General features: G+C 37.9%; 1 protein-coding gene across 1 annotated transcript in view; it reads right to left on the bottom strand.

Annotated features, from left to right (window-relative positions):
* The window catches only part of LOC308633922 (pancreatic triacylglycerol lipase-like), a gene marked incomplete at both ends in the record, with an annotated part of 28967 nt that extends 5705 nt beyond the window's left edge, over window positions 1–23262 (bottom strand). The window contains 10 exons of the mRNA XM_081267303.1: window positions 627–756; window positions 3589–3707; window positions 4181–4300; window positions 4405–4524; window positions 5804–5915; window positions 15192–15326; window positions 17239–17361; window positions 21690–21844; window positions 22995–23040; window positions 23176–23262. Of these exons, the coding sequence (XP_081123429.1) occupies window positions 627–756; window positions 3589–3707; window positions 4181–4300; window positions 4405–4524; window positions 5804–5915; window positions 15192–15326; window positions 17239–17361; window positions 21690–21844; window positions 22995–23040; window positions 23176–23262 (1147 nt within the window). The remainder of the gene's footprint in view (window positions 1–626; window positions 757–3588; window positions 3708–4180; window positions 4301–4404; window positions 4525–5803; window positions 5916–15191; window positions 15327–17238; window positions 17362–21689; window positions 21845–22994; window positions 23041–23175) is intronic.
* Window positions 23263–24234: the final 972 nt, after the last annotated feature.

Genomic DNA, 24234 nt, shown 5'->3' with positions numbered 1-24234 from the left:
TATTTTTAAAATTCTATATTTCAGTTTTTCATTGACCTTGGAAATGAACCAATTTAGGTAGCCAAAAGACTGCCTTGGTATGAGTCAACAGTCAACTAAAAGGTTTTGCTCTTTAGTGCTAATATAGGAGATGGGAAAACATTCGTCTTGATTTTACAATATTCCTAACTCCACTCATTTCAATTTAAGTATTTTTCTTCCTTTTACCCAGAAAAAACCCAGGAGCCTGACCTCAAGCACCACTATTCCCACAACCTCCACTTCCCACCCCCTGATGTTCGCGATCCTGAATATCTCTTGAGTCTGTCAAACTGTCAATTTTTCTCTGGAATTACTTTTTTGTTTGTACAAAACCTCACAATTCTGCTGAATGCATTTTTGACTGAATTCAAAGCAATTGGAACATAGGAAGCCTTCTGGATTCAGCCAGAATCAACTGTGAAGAAATTCATTCTTGTCCCATTGAAGCCCCACACTGTGTTCTGCTACCCAAATGAACCGTCATTACCTGGAGCACAGCACTGTGCATTTTCCCACACCGTGTAGAACATCAATTTCACACGTTACCAACGGAAATGATAGAATACATATACTTAGGATTTAAGGTAAATAAAATGGAAACTTACGTGCAAAAGTACTGGCATCCCCAGTGTTCAGATAAAATTTCTGGCCCACTCCACTTGTTTTCCCAGCAAATCTATCAGCAAAGTGACCCATCTGTGGACATCCTCCACTTGGACAGGGGAAGCACTTGTTCTAGTAAAAACAAATGATGAATGAGAATGCTTTTTCTTTTAATAGTGCACTATCTTTCCCTCTAGGTGACAAATTCAAATATTCTAAAGTGAATACTATTATGATGGTAAAAGGAATTCCAAACTATGTCTCAGCAAAAGTTAACAGTGCATCTCGAGATCTGCAAGGATAAATCAGCAATTTCATGTTGGATAACATAATAATAATAACCAGACAAGTAGGAGAATTTATGTGCATGTAGTTTGATTTCTCTTTTGCCTTTCTCAGTTGTCCTATTTGCCTGAAGGCATCCATCTGTCTGCAAGGTGTTTAGAATTTTCTTGCTTATTGATTGATCAATTGATTGTGATCCTTTGGCTAGAACCCAAAGCTTCAGGAATGCTAGGCAAGTCTTTTATCATTAAGTTACATCCCAACTCTTGGATTTATTTTGGAAAAATTGCATAAGAAAGAATATCAGAGCCAGTTATGGTGGTGCATGCTTATAATCCCAGCAGCTTGGGAGGCTGAAGCAGGAGGATCATGAGTTCAAAGCCAGCCTCTGCAAAAGCGAGGCGCTAAGCTAGTGAGACCCTGTCTCTAAAATAAAATACAAAATAGGGCTGGGAATGTGGCTCAGTGGTCAGGTGGTCAAGTTCAATACCTGGTACCCACCCACCCACCCCCAAACAAAGAAAGAATATCAGAATATTAGCTTCTGATGTCCACAGGACTATTAAGAGAACAATGGACTCCAAAGTCAGGCTTTTCTCAAAAAACAGAACATTTTCCATTCTATTTAGCATATCAAGAACTGCATGTTCACATCTCTGAATCTCCCAACCTGAAGAGAGAACACTCCAGTTGGCCATTAAGGCTAACCATGAAGCCCGAGTCTCAAGAACACAGATATTATGGGAAAATATCCTCACTTCCTGGGCCAAGGGGTGGTTTTAGAAGGGATGAAGAAGGAGGAATAGAGTTGGGAAGACAAGCAATCCCCATGCCAGAGGGGAAAGCTGCTGCACTGTAAGGGCAGGAGGTGGATTCCTGAATCAGAGGACCAGATGACCCACAGCAGGCCTCAGACCCAGCATCCTGCAAAAGCCAAGGAGAGACTGAGCTGCAAGGAAGAAGGCCAAAGCTGAGTGGGAAAAAAAGGTGATAGAAGTGTGGCCTAGACTCCATGGGGTTGTGGTGATCACTTTATGAACTTGCTGACATGACAAAAGAAAGTTATTTGCTGAGAAGGAATAACTAGGGACTGTAGGAACTGAAAAAGAACTGTGTTCTTTTTTCTAGAACTATGGTTTGAACTAAGTTAGTCCACATAAGTACAATGAATTATAGAAGTTAATTTATTCCCCAATCATAATTCTTTATAATCAACCTATGTAACTCACTTAGACTTCCTTTTTCCCCAGCTTTAAAAGGACCCTTGAAACCCCTCCCCCTAGTGGACACATTTTGGTTTCTATTGGATTCTGTGTTCCTCAAATTGCAGTTTAACACTCCAAATAAATGCCCACCCCATTTCTTAACAGATCATCTGTGTCTCTTTGGGTGACATTTTTTTGAGGGTTTTGCCTAACCCAGACTTCATCTCTATGCCATGAGTGTGCCCATCATGGGTCAGAATCCAAAGGAGCCAAGAGACATGCACCAGTGGATCCCCACATCATTTCCTCTGTGATACACAGGTTGACCACTAGCACCACCACTACCAGGATTAGCTGCCCACTGCCTCTCGGAGAGAATTTTAGGAAGGGGGTCCAAAGGCAGAGAGATCTACAAGACTGAGAACTTATTTTTACGAAAGTGCTGAGTATTACCTAAAAGGATTGTTGATAGTCTTGAAAATGACTTTGTTTTAACTGAATGAGTCCTAAAGGTTTTTTGTTTGCTTCTTTGTTTTCTCTATTATCCATATTTGGGCATTGAGAGGGACAGAAATAAGAAGTTAAAACAAAGAAAGAAGACAGGGAGTTCCTTGTCAAACTGTGTACATATTATTAACAAAACATGTGATCCCTTTCTCATCATATGCTTCCCATTTCAGAATGACAATTATTATGTTTTTTAGCTCTGGGTTAAGTAATTAACATACATTACAGTGTTAACTCCTCCTACCAAATATTTTGAGTCTATCATTAATATTTACATTTATAGATGAAGAAACTGCTTTAAAGAAGTGAAGTATTTTGTGTAGAATCATTCAGTTATTACTGGTGAAACCTGGGTTTTGGTCCTCTCTTAATTGCTAGGTTTGTCTCCTTGGTAATTAGGATGCCACTTGAAATTTTCTTTATTGAATGGCATATGTTAGAAATACTATTTTGGAAAAAAAATTGTAGTGAGAAGAAAATCCAAGTTTATGAAAAAAATGCACAATAGATATGTCATTTTCAAGAACACACATGAGAATCCAAGTTAGAGATCAAGAGAATCCCAAACACGTTGAAAACTCAAAGAAATAATGAATATTATGAGAATGCACAGAAATAATCACATGCTAATAACTATAATTTAAAAGGTCAGCATTTAAGCAAAATTTCCACATAAGGAGAATGTATAGTTCAACAGTTTCCTATAAACACAACTCAGCTGTCCATAGCCTAGATTTTTGTTGTCGTTATAGTTGTTTAGGATTACTTTCATAACAAATTGGAGCATATTTCAGATACATAGGGAAGTGATAGGCAACAGGGTTACTGTGATTAAAATAAATTTCTATGATTAAAGGAATTAAGGATTAGAGTATAAACATTCATTGAATGCTGTCATGTACGGTGAACCATGTCAGTCATGAGAAGAACAGTCACAAATTTCTTTAATAGAAATGTGGGTACTTACTGCATTGAAATCACTGTAAGAGGCACAAGAAAATCCAGCAAAACCGGTGGGGTTGACAATACTATCAGCATAGTACTTGTAGCTTCTTAAGTGATTACAGGCCACAAAGTCACGACTTCCTGTGAAATCAGACAAGATTACACATCAGTGACAGATTTTATTTTTCCACGTAAATGTCCTGAGTAGAACATAATTGTTGAATAGGTTTCTCTGATTAGTGTGAACTCATGGAGGTCATCACACAAAATCATTTATGAAGTGTATTTATGATTTGTGAAGCATTCGGAAATTAAATACTGTTTAAGGTTATAATAGTGCCTCATTGTTAAATGAAATGGAAAAATTGCTTGAGAAGAAAAAGATTGGTCCACTCAGTAATGTATTCCCTGAATTAGATCCTTACAAATTTGACTGCAAATGTACTTTCTTTCCCACAGTCTCCTCATGCCCATGTGTCCAAATGTGAGCCTGTACCTTGGGGATGCAGTTCAAAACCCTTTGTCATATAAAATGTGAGACCTGTACAATTCCAAAGCAAGACAAAATGTAAACTTTCCCCAATGAAAACCCCCCTGTACACTTAATGGTTTACCTTCCCAGATCCCATCTATGTCAACAATCTGAGAGATAACATTCTTCTGACATCCGGGCATTTCTTTTCCTCCATTTGGAAAGAAATCGAGGTGACCCACGGTTTGGCTCATTCCTAATCCTGAAGAATTTTAAAATTAGGGAATATTTAGTTTACCGTATAGAAACTATAAAATGCTCTAATGTGTAGACTTAAAACCTTCTAGAAGAACAAGTGGCACTCACCCATGTTGGGAACCATGGGAGCAGAATCTGTGTGAATTACATCTACAAATTGGGCATCACTGGGGTCCAATCGAACTAATTCAGGTGTATCCTGAAAATAAGGTTCTGCTGGATCCAGCCCTAAAGCAAATAAAATATGTTATTAATTATGACATTATTCATGTGTATTATTTACTTTTCTTCACTAGTTACAGACCATGAGTCATGCAAGGAAAGAGATAAATAAATTCTTTGTTTTTATTTTGTTTGTTTTTCCCTACATTTTTATTGGTGCATTATAGTTGTACATAATGATGGAATTTTCTGTTACATATTCATACATGCATATAATACAACAGTATAATAAACAAGTTCTTTCTTGCCTTAGTATTTTTAGAAGGGAATCTTGCTTCTAGTTTGCTATTTATGTTAAAGAGAATTTCCCCAAACTATAGACATTGCCACTACTTATGGGTGCTTAGTCCCTGGGAGAATCTTGGTCACTGGCACAGTTACCATAAAAGAGGCAGACCTGGGAGACACGGAACTAAAAGCTGTTCAGGCTGAGTCGCCACTAGATTGTTTCTCCCATAGGGCAAGGATCATTTTTGTGGTCATGGGACCCATAATCTGCCATGGCACAGTGCCTGGCTGAGTAGGCTGTGGTGAGCATTTACAAATGATGGGAAAGACTATTCGGGAAGATCCTCTTTTCAGAAAATTAACAGATAGAAATTCCAAACACCCTCATCAACCCAAATGTAACCAACTTATCCACACTATTAAAAAGAGAATCAGCAGGTCAACACAGAAGTTGGGAGATTAAGAGGAAAGTGGCCTTTCCTCAGGGAATTTCAGAATAATCATATCCTGGTTGTTTTAGGACTTGGGTATCCAACATGAGACCCACTGGCTAAGTGCAGCCAGTCTGGGGTTTGCAAAATAGTATTTGAAATATGTTAGCAGCACCAGAACTGGAAGCTCAGGACAGCTTGACCCCGTGTCCCAGTTCCCCCAGCTCTGTAGTTGATGAGATTTGGGCTTATTAACCATTGCTATTTAAATGGAATATAATTAATTTTATACATTTGAATTCTGTGGCTCTTATTTCCATATTATTTAATATTTTATGGTATCTATATAATTCAAGAGACTTGTCTTGGGTAAACACAGGTGAATAAGGTTTCTAGATGTTCTCAATACTCATTTTAGGCATATGAAATGTATTTACATTTTAAAAAGGGTATTATAGACCAAGAGTTGATAACAAATTGCAAGGCCTAATTTCTGATCATGTGGGCCAATTCAGAAAGTATGACAAGGTAAAAAGCAAGCTGCACCAGATTTCCCTCCTGTATTTCCTTTTAAATCCCAATAGACTACATAATCTCATTTAGAAGCTTTTGCTTTTATGACCAACCTGTGATTCGTGCAATTGCTCCATTGGTCCTCCTTCCAGCCTCCCCAGCAGCGTGGGAACCCAGACTATGGCCAATAACGTGGACATTGGAAAGGGAGTATCCAAACTGAGACTGTTGGAAAGTGGAGGAAACCAGACTATGTCATCCCAAAATATGTCTCTTTGACATAAAGATTTTTAAGCTAAAGGCATCTGAGAATCAACAGTTGCAGAAAGGACTATACAAACTGTCTTGTCTTACCTGTAGCAAGTCATAAAAGTCCCTATGAAAAGATGCTTTTATTGTATCAACACAAGATGACCCTTGTCACCAGTAAGTGAGAATTGGTGCTACAATAGAAGTGTGTAAATAAACTTATGAAAATAAACCATAATCTCTACTAGTTTGGCACTGCTTTACCTACCTCTTAGTGACTCCTCTGGATCTTACTATCCCTAGCCCATACTCTCTTATGTGTCATTTTTTTCTCAAAATTTATCTTTTTCTGTGTGTCTAAAGTATAAAGAGTTTCTGTTTTGCCCATTTCTTTCAGTCTTCACTCTCTTGTCTCACCAAGGATATGTAAAAGTTAACAAACATTGTATTATTGTATTCTTTTCTCCTGTTAACCATTCTTTTGTTAATTTTGCTCCTAGGCCTAGACAAAATTCAAAAATTCCAAATGATAGCTAAGATGGGTAGAGATGATCGACAACTTCTATAATTTTTGGTGAGCCAGCCAGGAGGTTCTGGGACTCTTCACTCATTCCAGAGTCTGTAGAATGGGATCCTGGGGGGTTAGCAAAAGGTATCAGAAAAAGATAAGAATTCTTACTGAGTCAGCTCTCTCTGACATCTGTAGGTAGTGCCTGGCCAAGAAAGGATACTAAATTTTTATTTGTTCCTTGCTTTCAAAGTTCAGATTGGCAGAAGAACACATGTGAGAACACACTATTTTATAGAGGTTGTTTTTGTGGAGGGAGGGAGGACGTAGAATAAGAATCTTATTGATTTTAGTTGCTTTTTTAATAAGCTGGCTATATTTAAAAAGAAATACGTACACCTATAGGAAAATCAAATTAAAAATGGGAACAAAGGAGTACAATGGACAGCCTTAGGGATTCCCTTAGCAAGATTAAAAAGGAGAAATCAGTTTAAAGCAAAGTTAAAGAATTTTAAATCCACCATAAATTCGTTTCCTCCATGAATTCTTTTAGCACAGGAGAGAAATTTTTCTAAGAAATTGATTGCTTTAAATTTATATTGGTATGGCTATTGATTTGTTAATGATTACTTTCCTCCTATGGACAGCCTGTTTTTCTTACTTTGATTTGCCTTTCTGTATATAGGGGAAACACAAGTAAGACAGCCTTAGTTTGGAATATGGCCAGAAAGAAATGTGAGTTGCATCCCATTTGCAGCTAAGTATATTAATTGTGTTTACATTTTCTAGTCCTTTTGCTTGTCTTTTGGGAATCCCTGTATCTTAGAAGGACTGCATCTTTTTGTTCTTCTTCTAGAGATCCTAATTATAGCCACAAAGTACTTATTAGTTTTCACCTTGAGTCACTTGTGAAATATACCATTGATTTAAGATTTTGATTTATATTCAGAGTGTGATAGAAATTTTTTAAAAGTTTAAACTTTCTCTCCTGAGCCAAAATATACTCAGAAAGAAAGACACTGTCTTACTAAAACATTCTAAAGATAAACAACTCTAAATTTGGAACAAGAAATCTTTTGCTTTCTACCTTAGTTGGAAATTTGCTATGGATAGAAGGGAACAGACTGAAGATAATGCAATTAGGTGAATAAACAATCCCTGATGTCCCTCAGACTGTAACACAAATTTTTGAGGAATTAAAAACAATTGACCTTATCTTGTAAATTAATAAGTCTTCAAAAAAGTAGGAATGTATCTCTAGAAAAAGTGATTCTAGTTTTACCATTGCTCAAACCTCATCTGTTCATCTCAGGATGCTTGCTGATATTGTGAAAAGTCAGGACTTTGGAAATGGGGCTGTCCTGCATTAAAAGAGGGCAAAATTTAAATAGTAGTTCCCTTGGACTTCTAATAGGCAAATATAGAGAAGAAAAGGGATATTTTCAAAAGAGCTCCATAGTCAGAAGTCAATTGAAAGTTGATATTCTGGCTGTAATTTTCTTTATTAAATCCTGCTTCTCTCATGGAAACTTTTCAGGGGACTGAAACTCCTCTTCTCCAGTTGCTGCTAACTCTATGTTCTGCCTCCTCTACTTGCTTCTTTTCCTGTTGGCCTGAATTTTGACTATTTGAATAACAGGAAAATGAAAGATCTTGTATTTTCATTAATATTAGTAAAAGCCTTAGCCATGTCAACAGGTAAGCTTAACTTGTCCCATTTTCAAAAAGAAAAAAAAATTAACATAAAGGAAAGAAAAAATTAAAAACATGGTTTGGATCCAACATTCCTTTTCACAAAACAGTGAGGTTTATATTATTATACCTGTCGCATGGCTAAAAATGTTAAATGAAAGTTATGATGTCTTCATTTTGCCTGTAGATTTATGTTTATGCATGTTTATGGTTGTTTACATGATATGAAATCCTCCAAAGAAATTATATTCAAATTGGTTTACAGATAAATGAATGCTCATAAATTAAATATAGCTAAAACTGCCAGATATAGGAATTTACCCAAATATTTTTTCAAGCTCATGTGACTTTAGTAATCTTGGATAAATAAAGCTAGTTTAATATTGTTTGAAAACAGAGTGACTTCTGAGGTGTTAGCAAAGTACCCATGTATTTAATTTCAGGGCTCTCAATTTTGTGATACTCGCCGGATGTGTCCTTGTGATAAAAATGGTTGATGAAAAATAGCTTGAGGGTATAACTCACTTTATCTAATGCCTCACTTAATTTCCAGGAGCTAATTGTTGAATAAAATTAAATTAAATTAAATATCAGTAGGATAAAAGTTTAAAAATAATCTTTTAAACAATATATTGAGTGACCATACCCTTAAAGTTTTGTTAGTTAAATTAAATATGGATGTTCATTAAATATTTAGATTATTTTTGACAAAGATGAAATATTAAAACATTAGTTACTGATTACGTGGTTTAATTTTATCTACTTTTGGCTTATTATTACAAAGAAATTAAAGATATTTGGTTCTGTTAAGCTTAAAAATTGCACTTGGAGGAAGCACAATATCTAGAAATTATAAAATAGTGGCAGTCTACAGCAGTTGTTTCATAACTGCTAGGAATTAAAATTCTATCTACTAATAAAAGCTACAAGAAGGAAATATCTGTATGCAAAGCTTACATGTAAAAGAAGATGTGTGTTCCTTATAGGAATATTATAGATAGAACTGAATGACTATAAAAAATTGAGAAAAGAGGGAGAGAGAATCTTGTGTGGCCAGACGGACTAAACTTGAGTGAATTTATCCTAAAGATTTTTGAAACAAGCCTTAATATCAAAAATACATCAATACAAAACTGAGAATTTAACCAAAACTTTCTTGTGGTAGTAATATGAGATAATAGTAAAAAAATTTCTTAAACTCATCTGAGGGACGAAGAAGAGAAAGATTCTATATTTTATCAAAATAATTTCCTGTGCTTTGTATTTTCATTAGTAGATCTTTGATTACTTAAGAAAACTGAAAAAAGGTAAAGTTTTTTTTTCTATAACAATGTACCTTCTTGTATTTGCCTTCTAAGTATTTTGTTACCATTTTGGTTAAATGAATTGCTATTGTTTCATAATGACTTGTGATCCTTTTTTTTTTTTCAAGTATTATCAGACTTTTGAAAGTTTTTGCAAACTTCTCCAAATAAAATTCTAAATCAAGTCTTTTTGACCTGAAACTAACTTTGGGATGTTCCAGAGTCCTCTGCAATATCCAAAGAGAGATAGTAAGTAAGCCAACTAGGTTTATTTGGCATTAAATTACCTGAAAAACATTGGCATATAAGAAATGATGTTTACCCTTCTTTGAGTTAAATATGTATGGATATATATATATATACACATACATATATATATAATATATATATTATATATATGTGTATAAAATAAATATATATATATGTGTCTGGGGTTGTGGCTCAGTGGTAGAGCTATTTCCAAGCACTGAGTTCAATCCTCAGCACCACATAAAAATAAATAAATAAAATAAAATAAAGGTATCATGTCCATCTAAAACTAAAAATATTTTTTAAAATATGTATGGATATATTATTGATATGTGCCCCAGAAGCTGTATGAAATGCCTAGAATCTGATATGTTTTGGTGTAATGTTATCAATCACAATGTTGTTATTAAGTTAAAATGTCACATATCACAACACTTAGAAATAACCAGATTTACATGTGAATTATTACTATGAACTATCACCAGATTTTTAAATCATGGATCATTTTAAGTATTTGGCTGTCCACAGACTTTTAGAATGGTTTTTAGAATGGTTCTTCTCTAAAGGCATTTGCAATCAGCTACAATCTCAAATATATTTTCTTCAAAAAAATTCATGAAAGATTCTGAAAAATTACTCTTGACAAAGAACACAGCTTAAAGAACCATTAGGATAGGTAAAAATTCCAAAAACTCTAATGAAGAAATTAATAGGTTCATGAAACCAGTAGGCTAATTCAACACTAAGCAGAACAACAATTAATCATGTGGGACTAAACTTATGAAGGATTATGATTTTTCAATGAATTTTTTTTGTTTAAAACATTACTGACTCTTTTTATATTTTGTTTTTCAAATTGATAAAAGAGAATAAAACCTCAAAAAGAGAAAAAATATTTTAAGCTATCTAAAGCTTACAGTAATTTGGTAAGATATACTTATATGAACAATTTAAAGATTTACTTTTGCTCCCTACCTGATCTCTCCATGATTCAGAGGCTATTCATGTATTTTTGTATTCTCATGGCAACATGGTTCTTGGCACAAGTCCACTAAGAATCTCTTCACTGTAGTGGGGCACACTTGGAAACTCTAGTTACATTACCAAGGCTTTGACTGGAATGTCATATTTTCTAATATGACCAGACAGCTTGACTGAGGTTGACTTTATGGAGCTAGTAAAAAAAACCCTGGAAATACTGCACTGGTTCCTTACCCAGTTCCTTTACAGTGTTTCTAGCTGAGTGATGAGTAAAAACCACCTCTTCCTAGCCAGCCCAGGCACCTCTAGCTATTTGGGGGAACTTGAGAAGAAAAGAATCCATCCGTCACAGTATGTGGTTGAGTCCTTGGATTGGCTTTGTAGCCTCAAGAGACTTTTAAGTGCCTGATCTAAGATTCTTTATCAGATTTTAAGTGTCAACAGATCAAACTTAACAGAGTCAATCACTATTCTTGTTGCACTTAGGTAAATAATCAGGCCAAGTTCAACAAGACTAAACTTATTTTGCAAACAAATCATTGTAATTATCTTTGGTAAACATGATAAATATGATTATATAGAGAAAATAAAACCCTATAGTACATATGTTATTAGATTCTAGCTCATTGTTCTGTTTTGTTTTTAAGATTTTATTATTTGCCTGCAAATTGGACTAAATCCTGATTGTTTTAGTTTCCTCCAGCATCTGGCTACAAATCTCCAAACTAACATTTCCAATTTTTTCCTGCCTTTCTGACTTGGAATCACTAAGATCAAAACAAAACAAAACAAAAAAAATGTTTGTTTTTTTTTTGTTTGTCTTCCTGAAGAAGAAACTGGTTGACATTCAAACTTTAAACAAATAAAAAAAAAATTGTCATATTGCTACTATCTGCCTTGTTCTATTGAAGACAATTCAAGCTCAATATCTAAAAACATCCTCATCTGGCTTTCCTCCAAGCTCAGAAACCAGTTGATAGACTACTCTAATCATTAGCCTTTATTTGTAGAAATGCCTCTTATTCATGACCTTGTATGCTTGTACCACATGGAGACCTAATGTTAAAAAGATCCTACCTTCAACGCCACCTCCTAAAAATGAAACACAAGTCTTTCATATTTAATCAAACTGGTCTGTTTTTTAGGACTAAGAGACTGATTCAGTTAGATATGGGATGATGTACTCAAATTTGGTCTTTTCTGCTTATTCCAAACTATAAACAATAACAACAACTTTGCTGATCTTTGATACAAGAACCTCTCATCCAAATCTCTGAAGAGCTGCCAAGTTGGCTCTTACTATGGGAAACCTTCTGAAAATGAAGCCTCAAATGGGGGACTAGGAAAAAACAGAATGGTACCCCAGAACAAGCCTCCTGGGCATAAATATTTTTGAGCTAAAGGTACTAGAGGAGCAGTTGCAGGAAGGGCTATCTGAACTGCTTCATCTTACTTTTAGGAAAACATAAAAGTTTCTGGAAGAGAGATGCCTTCCCTGTACCCACATAAGAAGTTCTCTGAAGAAGTTCAGTGTCTGGGAATTGATGCTGCAATGGATGGGTACAAACACACTTACAGAAACAACCCTGTCCTCCACTGGTTTGGGCTCCTTCGTGTACCTCATACTGACTCTGCTGGAATTCACCAGCCCTCACCCACACGCCTTTGTCTTGTCATTTCTTTCAAAAACATTGTCACTCTCTGTCCAAAACATATAAATATTTCTGCTTTGTCCATTTCCCTGGGTTGTCACCATTTTGTGAATGTCCAGAGATACATATTAAAAATTAACAAAAATTGTTTGCTTTTCTCCTGTTAATCTTTTTTCATGTTAACTTGGTTCCTAGACCCAACCTAAGATCCCAAATAAGAGCAAAGATGGGCAGAGCTGGTCCTCAGTCTCAAAAAAAAAAAAAGAAAGAAAGAAAAAGAAAAAGAAAAAATGTATGAATGTTCTGAAGTATTGCAGAATTTGAGGTAGGTACCAAAGGAGCAAACTCCAAAGTCTGGAGGGTTTTTGTTTTGTTTTTGATACCAGGAATTGAACTCAGGAGCACTCAACCACTGAGCCACACCCAGCCCTATTTTGTATTTTATTTAGAGACAGGGTCTCACTGAGTTGCTTAGTGCCTCGCTGTTGCTGAGGCTGGCTTTGAACTCATGATCCTACTGTCTCAGCCTCTGGAGCCGCTGGGATTATAGGCATGCACCACTGTGCCCGGCTCAAAGTCTGGGGTTTTAATAAGAAGTAATGCTCCTTCAGAGTAAAAGATTTTATGGATTTTGCCCACAACTATATGAAATATAAAAATGATTTTAAACTTTTAAGCTAATGGGAAAAGGCCTCTATTCATTCTATTGCTATGTAGACAGAACCTTGAAAGGAATGGATTGTTACCCAGAGGTGATGAAGCAAGGATTTAAAACAGAAAATCATGAAAGCAGCTACTTAAATATATTCACATTTAACATTTTATATGCTTTAGGCTACCTAATCAGGTTAGGTTGTTACCATATTATACCTCTCTTTTAAAAAACAAGCAAACTAGTTTATATTAAAGGTAACATTATCATGTATATTTAGTAATGACCAATAAAACTAAAACAAATACTGGTAGAATTCATTAGAAATAATCTGCATAATTGCTTAAATAAGCTTGCTAAAAATAAAAAAAACTAGTTTATGGACCTAAAAAGGTTTGTTGATAGACCCAAATCTAGATTTCTTTGCATTTTTCATCAATGGGAAGGCCATATTTCAGCAATAAATGTCTGTCAATTATCATATTTGATTTAGATTGGAATGAGAAAGGGCTTTTTGGACATGTCCCCAGAAGCACAAGAATCAAAAGCAGAAATGTCCAAATGGGATTGCATCAAACTACAATAGCAGAATGAAGAGACAGCCTAAGTAGTAGGAGAAAATGTTTGCAAAGCATATATCTGACAAAGGTTCACTATCCAGAAGGACTCAAGCAACTCAACAGACAAAAAAGGGAAAAAAATCTGATTTAAAAATGGGCAATAGACCTAAAATAGACATTTCTCAAAAGAAGACACACAAATGGTCAAGAGGAATATTTTTTGAAAAATGCTCAACATCATTAATCATCAGGGTGATGCAAATCAAAGCAACAATGGGATTCCAGTAAGAATGGACAGTACCAGGAAAACAAGAGATAACAAGTGCCTGCAAGGATGTGGAGAAAAGGGTGCCCCTGCATGCTGTGGGTGGAAAGGTAAATTACTACAGCCATCATGGAAAACAGCAAAGAGGCTTCATATGATCCAGTAACCCCATCCCTCAGCACATACGCAAAGGAGATGACATTGAAATTGGTATAATTAAGAGACATCTGCACTACCTGTTCATTCCAGCACTATTCACAATAGCCAAAAAATGAAAGCAACCCTAGTGTCCATCAACTGATGAATGGATTAAGAGACAATCACAATGGAATATTATTTAGTAATAAAATGATGAGATCCTGTCATTTGCAGTAACATGGATGAAACTGGAGATCATTGTATTAAATGAAATAAACCAGGCACAGAAAAACCAGTATCACATGACTTCACTCAGATGTGGAATATAGAGAAGTTGGTCTCAGAAGTTGAAAGAAGAATGGTGATTACTAAAGGATAGAGTAATGGTGGAGAGAGAGGGAAATGCTGATCAACAGGCTCTAAGCAATAGAAAGGTATAAGACATTCTGGTGCTATTGCACAGTAGGGTGAATATACATAATAGTGTGCTCATAAATTTAAAAAAGCTAGAAGAAATGATTTTGAACCATAAAAGAATGAAATACTTGATGAGATATATGTTTGCTCTGGTTTGAACACAACATAATGTATACATATATCAAAACATCACATGATGATCTGTAGATACTGTACAATTTTTTTAACGTATCACTTAAAAAATAAATTTAAAGTATGGAACCATCCTAGGTGTCCTTCAGTAGATGATCGGATAAAGAAATGTGGTATATATATTTAATGAAATATTACTCAGCTTTAAAGAAGAATGAAATTATGGTATTTGCTAGTAAATGGATGGAGTTGGAGAATATTATGCTAAGTGAAATAAGCCAATCCCCCCAAACCAAAGACCAAATATTTTTTTTCTAATATGCAGATACTAATTCATAATAACGGGAGGAGTCACTAGGGAAGAAGAGAGTTACCTTAGATTAGGTAGAGAGAGTACAGGAAGGAGAGGGGATGGTATTGGGGATAGGAAGGACAGTAGAAGGAAACAGACATTTTATATATATGATCAAGGTGATTCTACAACATGTACAATCAGAAAAATGAGAAATTTTACCCCATCTATGTAGGATATATCAAAGTGCATAAAGGCATTCTACTGTCATGTATAACTAATTAAAACAAAACAAAAAATTTAAAAAAATAAATTTAAACAAGAAAATTAGAATATCAACAACTTTCTTTTGGAAGGAGAACCCAGAAAGCAATAGGTATGAGTGTTTTCAATAACCTGGATGTAGTTACCTGGAGGGTATTGATGAAGTAGGCCACTTCTGCCCCCACAACCCGGATGTTCTGGGTGGCCTGGGTGTATCCGGTCCGGGAGCCGCCTTTCCAGTCCACACAGATGCAGTTCACACTTTCTACTTGGATCATGTTCTGATGCAAGGCACATAATTCAAGACCATTATTAATTGCTTATTAACACATTTGAGCACAGGACAAATCCCCTCCCTGATCTGTACATTTTTTATCATGTCACTTTTAACCTTAAAGTTAAGAGCAAAAGGCCAAGTCTGTAATGGATAAATAATCCCTCCTAAAGTTTAAAATTGACTCCAACCTGGAAGAGTGGCCATCTCAGGAACTGGGTTCTTGGGATTTCTACTATAACAGATATATAGGTTGACAACTGATTCAGACAATAGTATCAGACAAGGCAGATTGGGTGGTCTCATTAGAACATCTTGAATGCCATAATATTACATTGTCCCTTGCCCCCGAGGACATTGTCTGTCTCTCACTGTTGCATACTCAGGGTCTAGAACAGTTCCTGGCACAGAGCAGGTGCTCAATTAGTAAACAGTGAATGAGTGGGAGTCAGCCAGGACCCCCCTACCCCTTAAATACATAAATACATTGAAGGTAAGGGAGTTGGATTTTTCATAATGAAAATGCTAATCAGAGTTTTGGATGAGACGATTTCTTTGCACATCACTGAAGTTACCTCCACTAAAACATAGCCTGCCAGGTATCTACTGGAGAATCCGATAGAGCACAATTATGGTTTCATGAAAGGTAGTTCTGGTAGAAATCATTTGAGTGTTTGTACATAATCCCAACTTCCCCTCCAAAAGAATTTAAGAATAGGGGCTGGTAGCTCAGTGGTAGAGCACCTGCCTTGCATGTGTGAAGCACTGAGTTCGATCCTCAACACCACAATAAATAAATAAATATATTGTATCTATCTACAACTAAAAAAAATAATGAAGCAATTTTTGAAATCATCCCCCAACTCTTGTGTTGCAGAAGGAAAAAAAAATCTAAAGAAGGAAACTGGTTTACTAATGCCATGGTAAAGTAGGATAGAGTCAGGGCTGGAATCCAGGGCCTTTACCATCAATTTTAATCCACTAATTTTTTTTATCATAATGCAGCGTTATTGCCAAATACAAAGCAAATGAAAGAAAACAATAATTTGCTCTTGGAATCTTAGAAAAAATGTATTGCAATATCTTAAATTATATTCCCTGCAGTTAAGAATCACATATTTTGTCCTATACTATTTAAAGTGTTTTAGAAAGTAGGCTGTGGTTTTACAGATTATTTCTAAGTGAATGGACTCCAGTGTGCTCATCTAGACAGATTAGCTAAATGCTCTGAGTGAACTCTGTTCTGCCTTCGGCTGGGGTCAGAGACAGGTGGGAAATCAAATGGGCTTAGGAAGGCCTTTGTGTCTTCTTGACACTTTGGAGGAAATGACGACAGCTTTGTGTCATTGCTGCAATAGATACTTGGTAAAGAAAAAGAATAAATATGCAAATAAATGCATCAATGTTTCTCAGACACTAGCCATTAATAGGAAAGCTTTTTCTATTTGTCTTTAAAATCTTCATTATCTGCTGAAATAACAGAAGCCAAAAATGAAAACTCACTGTGCTTTTCCTAAGTACTGCTACCAGAGATGAGAGCAACCAGTGAAAATGGAAGGGAAAGTGTTAGTTTGGGTAAAAACGAGTTCTTTAGCTCTTCATGTGAAGGTTAAAAGCCAATGAGCACACAGCAGGGATGCATCTGCTAGGCAGCTCTGTAGCTTGAGTTCTGAAGCCCCCCTGGAATTGCTATTAAATAATCACTTCCTGGAGCCACCAAATGCCTGCCCACCTCACTGCCCTGACTGTCCCAGGTGCCTCCACCCCACCTTCTCCTGCACCTCCCCTGGGAACTCAGGGTCTGCAAGAGTCACAGGATCCTCCAGGGTGGTGGGGACCAGCATTTGTCCTCCACGGATGGGGCCAGTGCCTTACTTGCCCCTGAGACAAGGTTCCTGTACAAGTTCACCAGGCCTCACCTTGCACATGTTGGCCAGCCAGTTTTCATCTCCCTTGTCTGTGAATCCATGAATGATGAAGCGGGTTTTTCTATTTGTTTTGAAATTGGAACTTCTGATGCTTGATGAATCTGCAGTGATTTGCTGTTTGGGGAAGAAAAGTGTTTCAGGTCAAGTTTCTTATAGCCTCCTCTAGGACCATTCAGATGAGGGATCCTTGTGAGTATAGGTTATCCAATGCAGCCACACTATTCACAGTCATCTCCAAGTTGTTACTGTAAAGGCATCATAAATTTTTTTGGTTGTTTAATTGGGATAAAATGTCTGCTATAATGTCAGTGATAAGGTTTATCTCCACATGATGGAGGGTCTTTTCTATGTGCATGAGTGTCAACGTGTGTGTGTGTGTGCTTTTGTATGAATATACATGTGTACACACATACATATGTGATATATATAATCTTCCTATTTGTATATATATCATGTATATATGTGCATTATATATATAATATACTTGGAAATTTCATAGATATATGCAATAATAGGATATTATATGTATGTGTAATATGAGATTTTTAATCATATATAATGATTTGTATATATGGTATATATGTAAGATATATATGATATTTATGTATATATGTGCACATATATACATATATATTATATTTACATATAATATATATGTATTTTTTTCCATTGTTTTTGTCCATTTCTTGCTGCTATGATAATTTGATAAAACAGAAATTTATTTGTCTCATGGTTATATAGACCAGGATTTTCCAGGAGCATGACATGGGACTTGGTATTGTCTTCCCTTGTTGGAATTTGAATTGGCAAGTGAACACATAAGACAGAGAGTCAGACTGCTTTACCTGGAATCTACTACAAGATAACTATATTAATCCATTTTTGCAGATAAAGCTTTCATGGTCTAATCACTTCTTAATGGTCCCTCTTCTTGATGGCAAATAAATTTTGACATGAGTTTTGGTGGGACCATTCAAACCATAGTATCCTCCATTACTTAGAATATGTGTTAAGGTGTCCTAGAAGTAATACAAAGCCATGATGAAGTTAATGGGCCATTTATAAAATTAAATAAAATAATACTTATGCTTATCTTCCCAAAAATCAACAGAGATGCAAATTCCACTATCTGATTAATTCTCCTTAGGAGGCTTGAATATTTAGTATCTGTTTTGGTTTGGATATCCCCTTCAAAATGTTGATATTTAATTGCCATTGTGATGATGGTAACAAGTGGGACTTTTAAGAGATGTCATGAGGGTTCTACTCTTAGGAATAGATTAATGCCATTATTGTGGAAATGCTTATTGTGGGAGTAGGCTCCTCATAAAAGGGGAAGTTCAGCCTGCACCATTCTGTCTCTCTTTAAACATGTACTCTAGCCATGTGATACCTTCTTCTATCTCATGATGCAACAATAATAACTTCTCAAGATGTAAATCCAAGGGAGGGGTTCTGGGATAATTAATGATGGTGGGATGAGATGAACATTGTTATCCAAAGTACAGGTATGAAGATATGAATTGGTGTGAATATACTATGTATACAACCAGAGATATGAAAAGTTGTGCTCTATATATGTAATAAGAATTGTAATGCATTCTGCTGTCATATATAAGTAAAAAAAATGTAGATCCTTTATCTGGGAATTCCTTCTCTTTTGTAATTATTTACCCATTCTGTGGTATCCTGTTACAGTACCAGGAATTGGACTAAAACAGGAAATTGGCCCCAGGAGTAGGGCTGTTGCTATAAAAATTCCTGAAAATGTGGAGGATGGTTTGGAAGTTAGTAATGGGTAGAGGCTGAAATAATTGGAAGGAACAGGCTAGAAAAATCTTGTTCTAGATTAATGGAGCATAAGAATGGTACAGGTGGGGCTGGGGATGTGGCTCAAGCGGTAGTGTGCTCGCCTGGCATGCGTGCGGCCCGGGTTCGATCCTCAGCACCATATACCAACAAAGATGTTGTGTCCGCCAAGAACTAAAAAATAAATATTAAAAATTCTCTCTCTCTCCTCTCTCACTCTCTCTTTAAAAAAAAAAAGAATGGTACAGGTGAAAGGTCTTCAGAAGAGAACAGCTACAGGGGAAGTCAGAATCTTAGCTATTATGTGGTCATGACCAGACTATTGAGAGAAATATGGACAGTAAAGCTCATTCTGATCAAGTCTCAGGTAGGAATGAGGGTCATGCATTAGAAACTGGTGTAAAGGCCATCCTTATTATATAGCTGCAAAAAAACTTGTCTTAATTGTATCCATATCCTAAGACTTTATAGAATACAGAACTTAAGAGCAGTAAATGGCATATTTGGCAGATGAAATATCTAAGAAGGAAAACCATCAGGCTGCTACATGACTGCTATTAACTGCTATATAGGATGAAGAGCAAGATGAAATAAATGACTTAAAGATGAAATTCATAGTTAAAAAGGAAGTTGAACAGACAGATTTAGAAAATGTGCATCCTGGGTACCAGAGAGTAAAAAGGGGTCATTAAGAAGAGCAAAACAAGTATGTAATCAAGTGACCTTTTGTTTTTTTTTTCCTAATAAGACTATGGATAGAAGAAAGCCAGGTGGGATTCTTTGGGACAATGGGAAATGATCCCCAAGGCATTTCTCAGAACTTTGAAGCTGTTTCTACCACCATAATTCTATAGGGGCAAATGGTTTAGGGTGGGTCAGGGGTGCCCTCCATGGGCTGGCTGCCCAGTGCTGCCTCAGTCTCTGTCCCCGCATTCTACCCCATGCTCCTCAGCCTTCCCAGCTATGGTTCAAGCAGGCCTAGATGTGGTCCAAGCCACCTTTATGGAGGGCACACACAATAAAATGATGGTGGTGTCCATGTGGTATTGAGTCTTCAGACTTATAGAACACAAGGTCTGTGAGCGATGTGCCTCCACCTAGCATTGGGTGGCCTGGGGGCCCATGCAAAGATGGTGACACTGGGATGGAACCACCACAGAGAAACCCCACGAGGCAATGCCCAGTGGAGCTGTGGGAGTGGGGAAGTCCCAGAGACCTCAGCACTGCAGAGCTCCCAGAATGCATCACCAGCTTGTAAGGATAGTTGTCCGAGGACTCCAGCCTCTGAGAGCTACCAGGCGAACCGAGCTCTGAAAAGTCATGGGGCGGAAGTCCAAGGCTTTGGAGGCCCAACTCATATACATGTGTCCAGGAGGAGGCACTCAGAGTGAAAGACTAGAGTTTCAAGACAATGTTATTATCACTATAGGGTTTGGGACTTATCTGGGGGCCTTTCACTCCTTTTTATTGCATATTTTTCTGACTTGGAATGGGGATGTCTCTCTTAGGCCTGTCTTATAATATGTATTTTGGTAATAGATAAGTTTGGATTTCACAGGCTCATAGCTTAAGGGATGAATCATGCCTTGAGTCTTACCCGTAACTATTTAGTCTGAACTTTGGAGGTTTGAGTTGAATCAGGAACAAGCTAAGACATTTAGGACTACTGGGATGGAATGAATGTATTTTGCATGGGAGAAGAACATGAACTTGGGAGGAACCAGGGCAGAGCAGTATGGTTTGAATGTCCCTTCTAAAATGTATGTTGAAATTTAATTCTGCTTGTGATTATACTGAGAGGTGGATAGGACAGGAGGACTCTGCTGTCATGAAGGCATTACTGTGGTTGTGGCAAGAGTGGGAAACTGCAGGAGCGCCCTTCGCAAAAAAGCACAACTGCATCCCACACTCGTCCTCCGTTCTCTCTTCCCACTCTCTCACCAGGTGATGCCTTTTGCTACCTTATGATGCACCAAGAAAGCCTTATCCAGTCTCCATGCTCCACCTGACTTCCCTGCCTCTAATAGTGAAGTAGACCAGAGACCCCCACCAAAAGACCCTTACCATAATTAAGCAGAAACCCCCACCATATTTGTAACATATAAGTTCCTCTTCTTGTCAGAAAGCTTTTTACACAGAATAACAGGAAACAAAAACAAAAACTCCTGCAGAGGGCATTGTGTTTCATAAATGCCAGGTTTGGAGAGAAAACAAACAAACTTGTAAAATCTCTGTCTAGTCTAAAAGAAAGAAAGAAAGAAAGAAAAAGTAAGAAAAAGAAAGAAAGAAAGGAAGAAAGAAAAATGGAACAAAAAGCACTTGTAATGTAAATCTTTAAGCCCCTCCTCCCATTGGGTATAAAGTTCAAAGAATTTCCATATTCTTGGTCCAGAGAATGTTTTAGGCAATAGCCCTCTGGACCTTGCAGTCAACAAACCTGCTTTCTGACCGTTCCTTGGATACCCAGCTTCTTCTATCCTACATCAGTACTGGGAATCAAATAAATACTGATTTTGTAACACAGTTTACCCAACCTGTTAACCTGTTCTGTCACAGAAGCATGAAATAGATGAAGAGATAGCCTCATAACATTAAAAAATGGAAGAGAGTGCTGCAAATAAGAGGATTCTTACTTGATAGCTGCTTGGATTCTCGTTTGTGTAGAGGAGGAAGCGGGTGTTGACAGTTCTCGGAGCCCAGGGCAACATTTTCAGGGGTCTTATCAAGGTCCCTCCCCATGGGGAGTCATCACTGAAGCAGCCGAGTCTGTCATAGCAGACTTCTTTTCCTGAAATCACCCAGAAGAGTTTCAAGGATATTAGTTTAACCAGAATGCTCTTTAATGGCGTCGCAGGCAAAATATGTGTCAAATTGCATTTCATGGCAGATCGCCTTCCTTACTCTCCCAAGCACCCTCTCACTCATACTCTCACAAAGCAGCTTCAAAGGACGATGCCTCTGTGGCAGAAAAGCTGTTGCTCCTCCCTGTACCCCAGGGGACCCCCTCACTGCCCTGTGTCTCTGCTCAGTCCCAAGCAGGGACTCACTTTAGCTTCTCCACCCAGATGTCATCCTTAGCCACTGGTGCCCAGGAATGGAGCGGCCTGTGTCCTAACTGTGGTGGGGATGGGCCTGTGTTGAGGCTCCTGGCTCCCAGGGCAGCCCTGTGGCTTTGCACTTTGGGTGGAGAGCTCAAGTTTCATGCAAGGGCCAGAACTCCACATCTCCACCTTGACTTTGCATGTAGGTTTCTGACCTAAATTTGAGCCCCATTGTGGATTCCTGTGATGAAGAAGGTAGGCAGAAACAATCAAACGTGGGATTTGACACACTGTGGGCTGGCATGCTCCTGCATAGAGGGACAACTCCAGGAGGGCTCTGGGGAGAGGGCCACATAATAGCACTAGTAAGAGTAGTAGCTGTCTCAGGGCTGCATCCCTCCACATCTTTTATGTGCCAGTTGCTGGGCACCATGAGCCACTTCTCTTACCTAAGAGTCTCAGCCCAGGAGACGGGTGATGTCATTTCCCCACTTCACAGACAAGGCTGTGAAGCATGGAGGGGCCTGGGATTTTGCTCAGGGTCATGGAGTTGTAGGTGACTCAACTAAGGTTCAAACCCTTCCTTTGACTCTATGCTAGGGCTGCTAGACTCAGAAATTAAAATTACAAGTCAACTTTGAGCTTCAGTTAAACAGGGAATTTTTTGTCTAAATATGTCACCCATTTGCTCTTTGAATTATTTCCTGCTTATCTCAAATTCAGCATTAACTGGGCATTGTAGATTTTACCTGGCAATCCTGCTTAGATCTTGAGCTCTCAATCCTGAACCTCTCTGTTTTCCTCCTGACCCCCCTTGTGGCTTGAATCCAGCCCCAAGGCCTTCTGGAGCAGACTAAGCAGTGAGACTCTCAAGTCCAGCCCAGCGCCTCTTCTTACCTGTTACTGCTCCCAGCAGCAGTGCCAGCGACCAGACCAGCAGCATCTGCATGAAGACAAAAACAAGGTTGAGTGTGGCCTAGCGAGGCTTGGAAAGTCGGCTTACCCCACATCACTGAGGTCTGTGGAGAAAACAGGAGAAGTCTAATAAGTCAGCCGGGGAAGCTCGTGCCCCACTCACCATGGCAGATCCGTCAGGTTCCACGGACAGCTGGACAACACCGAAAGGCCCTTTTATAGGCAGCCTTATCTTTTCGAGCCATGCCATGGAAAAGTGGCATGAAAAGAGAGAAGGCTCCAAGGTCATATTTCTAATTTTAATCGCAGATAAGCCTGTATTGACAGGGGAGGTGGTTTCCACAGTGCTCATGGGAAGACGAGGAAGTGGCAGGTAGGAAAGTTCTCTTCTGATGTGGCGAGGCGGTGCTCAGAATCACTGTCCTGTCATTTTGGGGAAGGATCTGAGTGCTCCTTATCTTGGTTTGTGCTTCTCTGTGCAGATCAGGGGAGGGCTGGGATGAGCATGAAGCCTGACTCTTTGCATGGACTGGACAGTCGCCTCCTGGAAAGCCAACCCTGAGACTCCCCAGCTCCTGCAGCTTTCCTGTCCCCTCACCTTCCTCTCAAACAGCTTAATAAGAGAGTCCTACAAGAGAGTCTCCCTTCTAGAAAGGCACTTGGTGACCCATGTTAATACTCCATAAAACTATTGAAGACAGGAGGAAGAGATAAGGCAGGGAAGATAGGGAAATGGACCCCTGGAGAACTTTCTGGGCTGGGCAGCAGAACAGCAGCATATGTGACTTGGAGTCCATCGCCTCTTCAAAAAAGGAAAGATGCTTGGTCAATATTTTGATTGGAGTAAAGGCTACATAAATACCTTGTGAACACTGAGTGCCTTACCCAGGATTGGGCAGGGGCCTGACTTTCTTAAACCTATACATCCAACAGTCGGGCACGGTGGTGGTACACGCCTGTAATCCCAGCGGTTCAGGAGGCTGAGGCAGGAAGATCATGAGTTCAAAGGCAGCCTCACCAACAGCGAGGCACTAAGCAACACAGTGAGACCCTGTCTCTAAATAAAATATAAAATAGGGCTGGAGATGTGATTCAGTGGTTAAGTGCCCCTGAGTTCAATCCTGAGTACAAAAAAAAAAACAAAAAACAAACAAAAACCTCCCAAAACAAACAAACAAAAAACCTATACATCCATATTAAACCCCTAGGCAATAGCCATCCA

The sequence above is a fragment of the Spermophilus citellus genome, assembly GCF_964194105.1.
Source record: "Spermophilus citellus genome assembly, chromosome: 15".
Classification (NCBI taxonomy): Eukaryota; Metazoa; Chordata; class Mammalia; order Rodentia; family Sciuridae; genus Spermophilus; species Spermophilus citellus.
The sequence above is the reverse complement of the archived record's forward strand: the minus strand, read 5'-3'. Positions and strand labels throughout refer to the sequence as shown.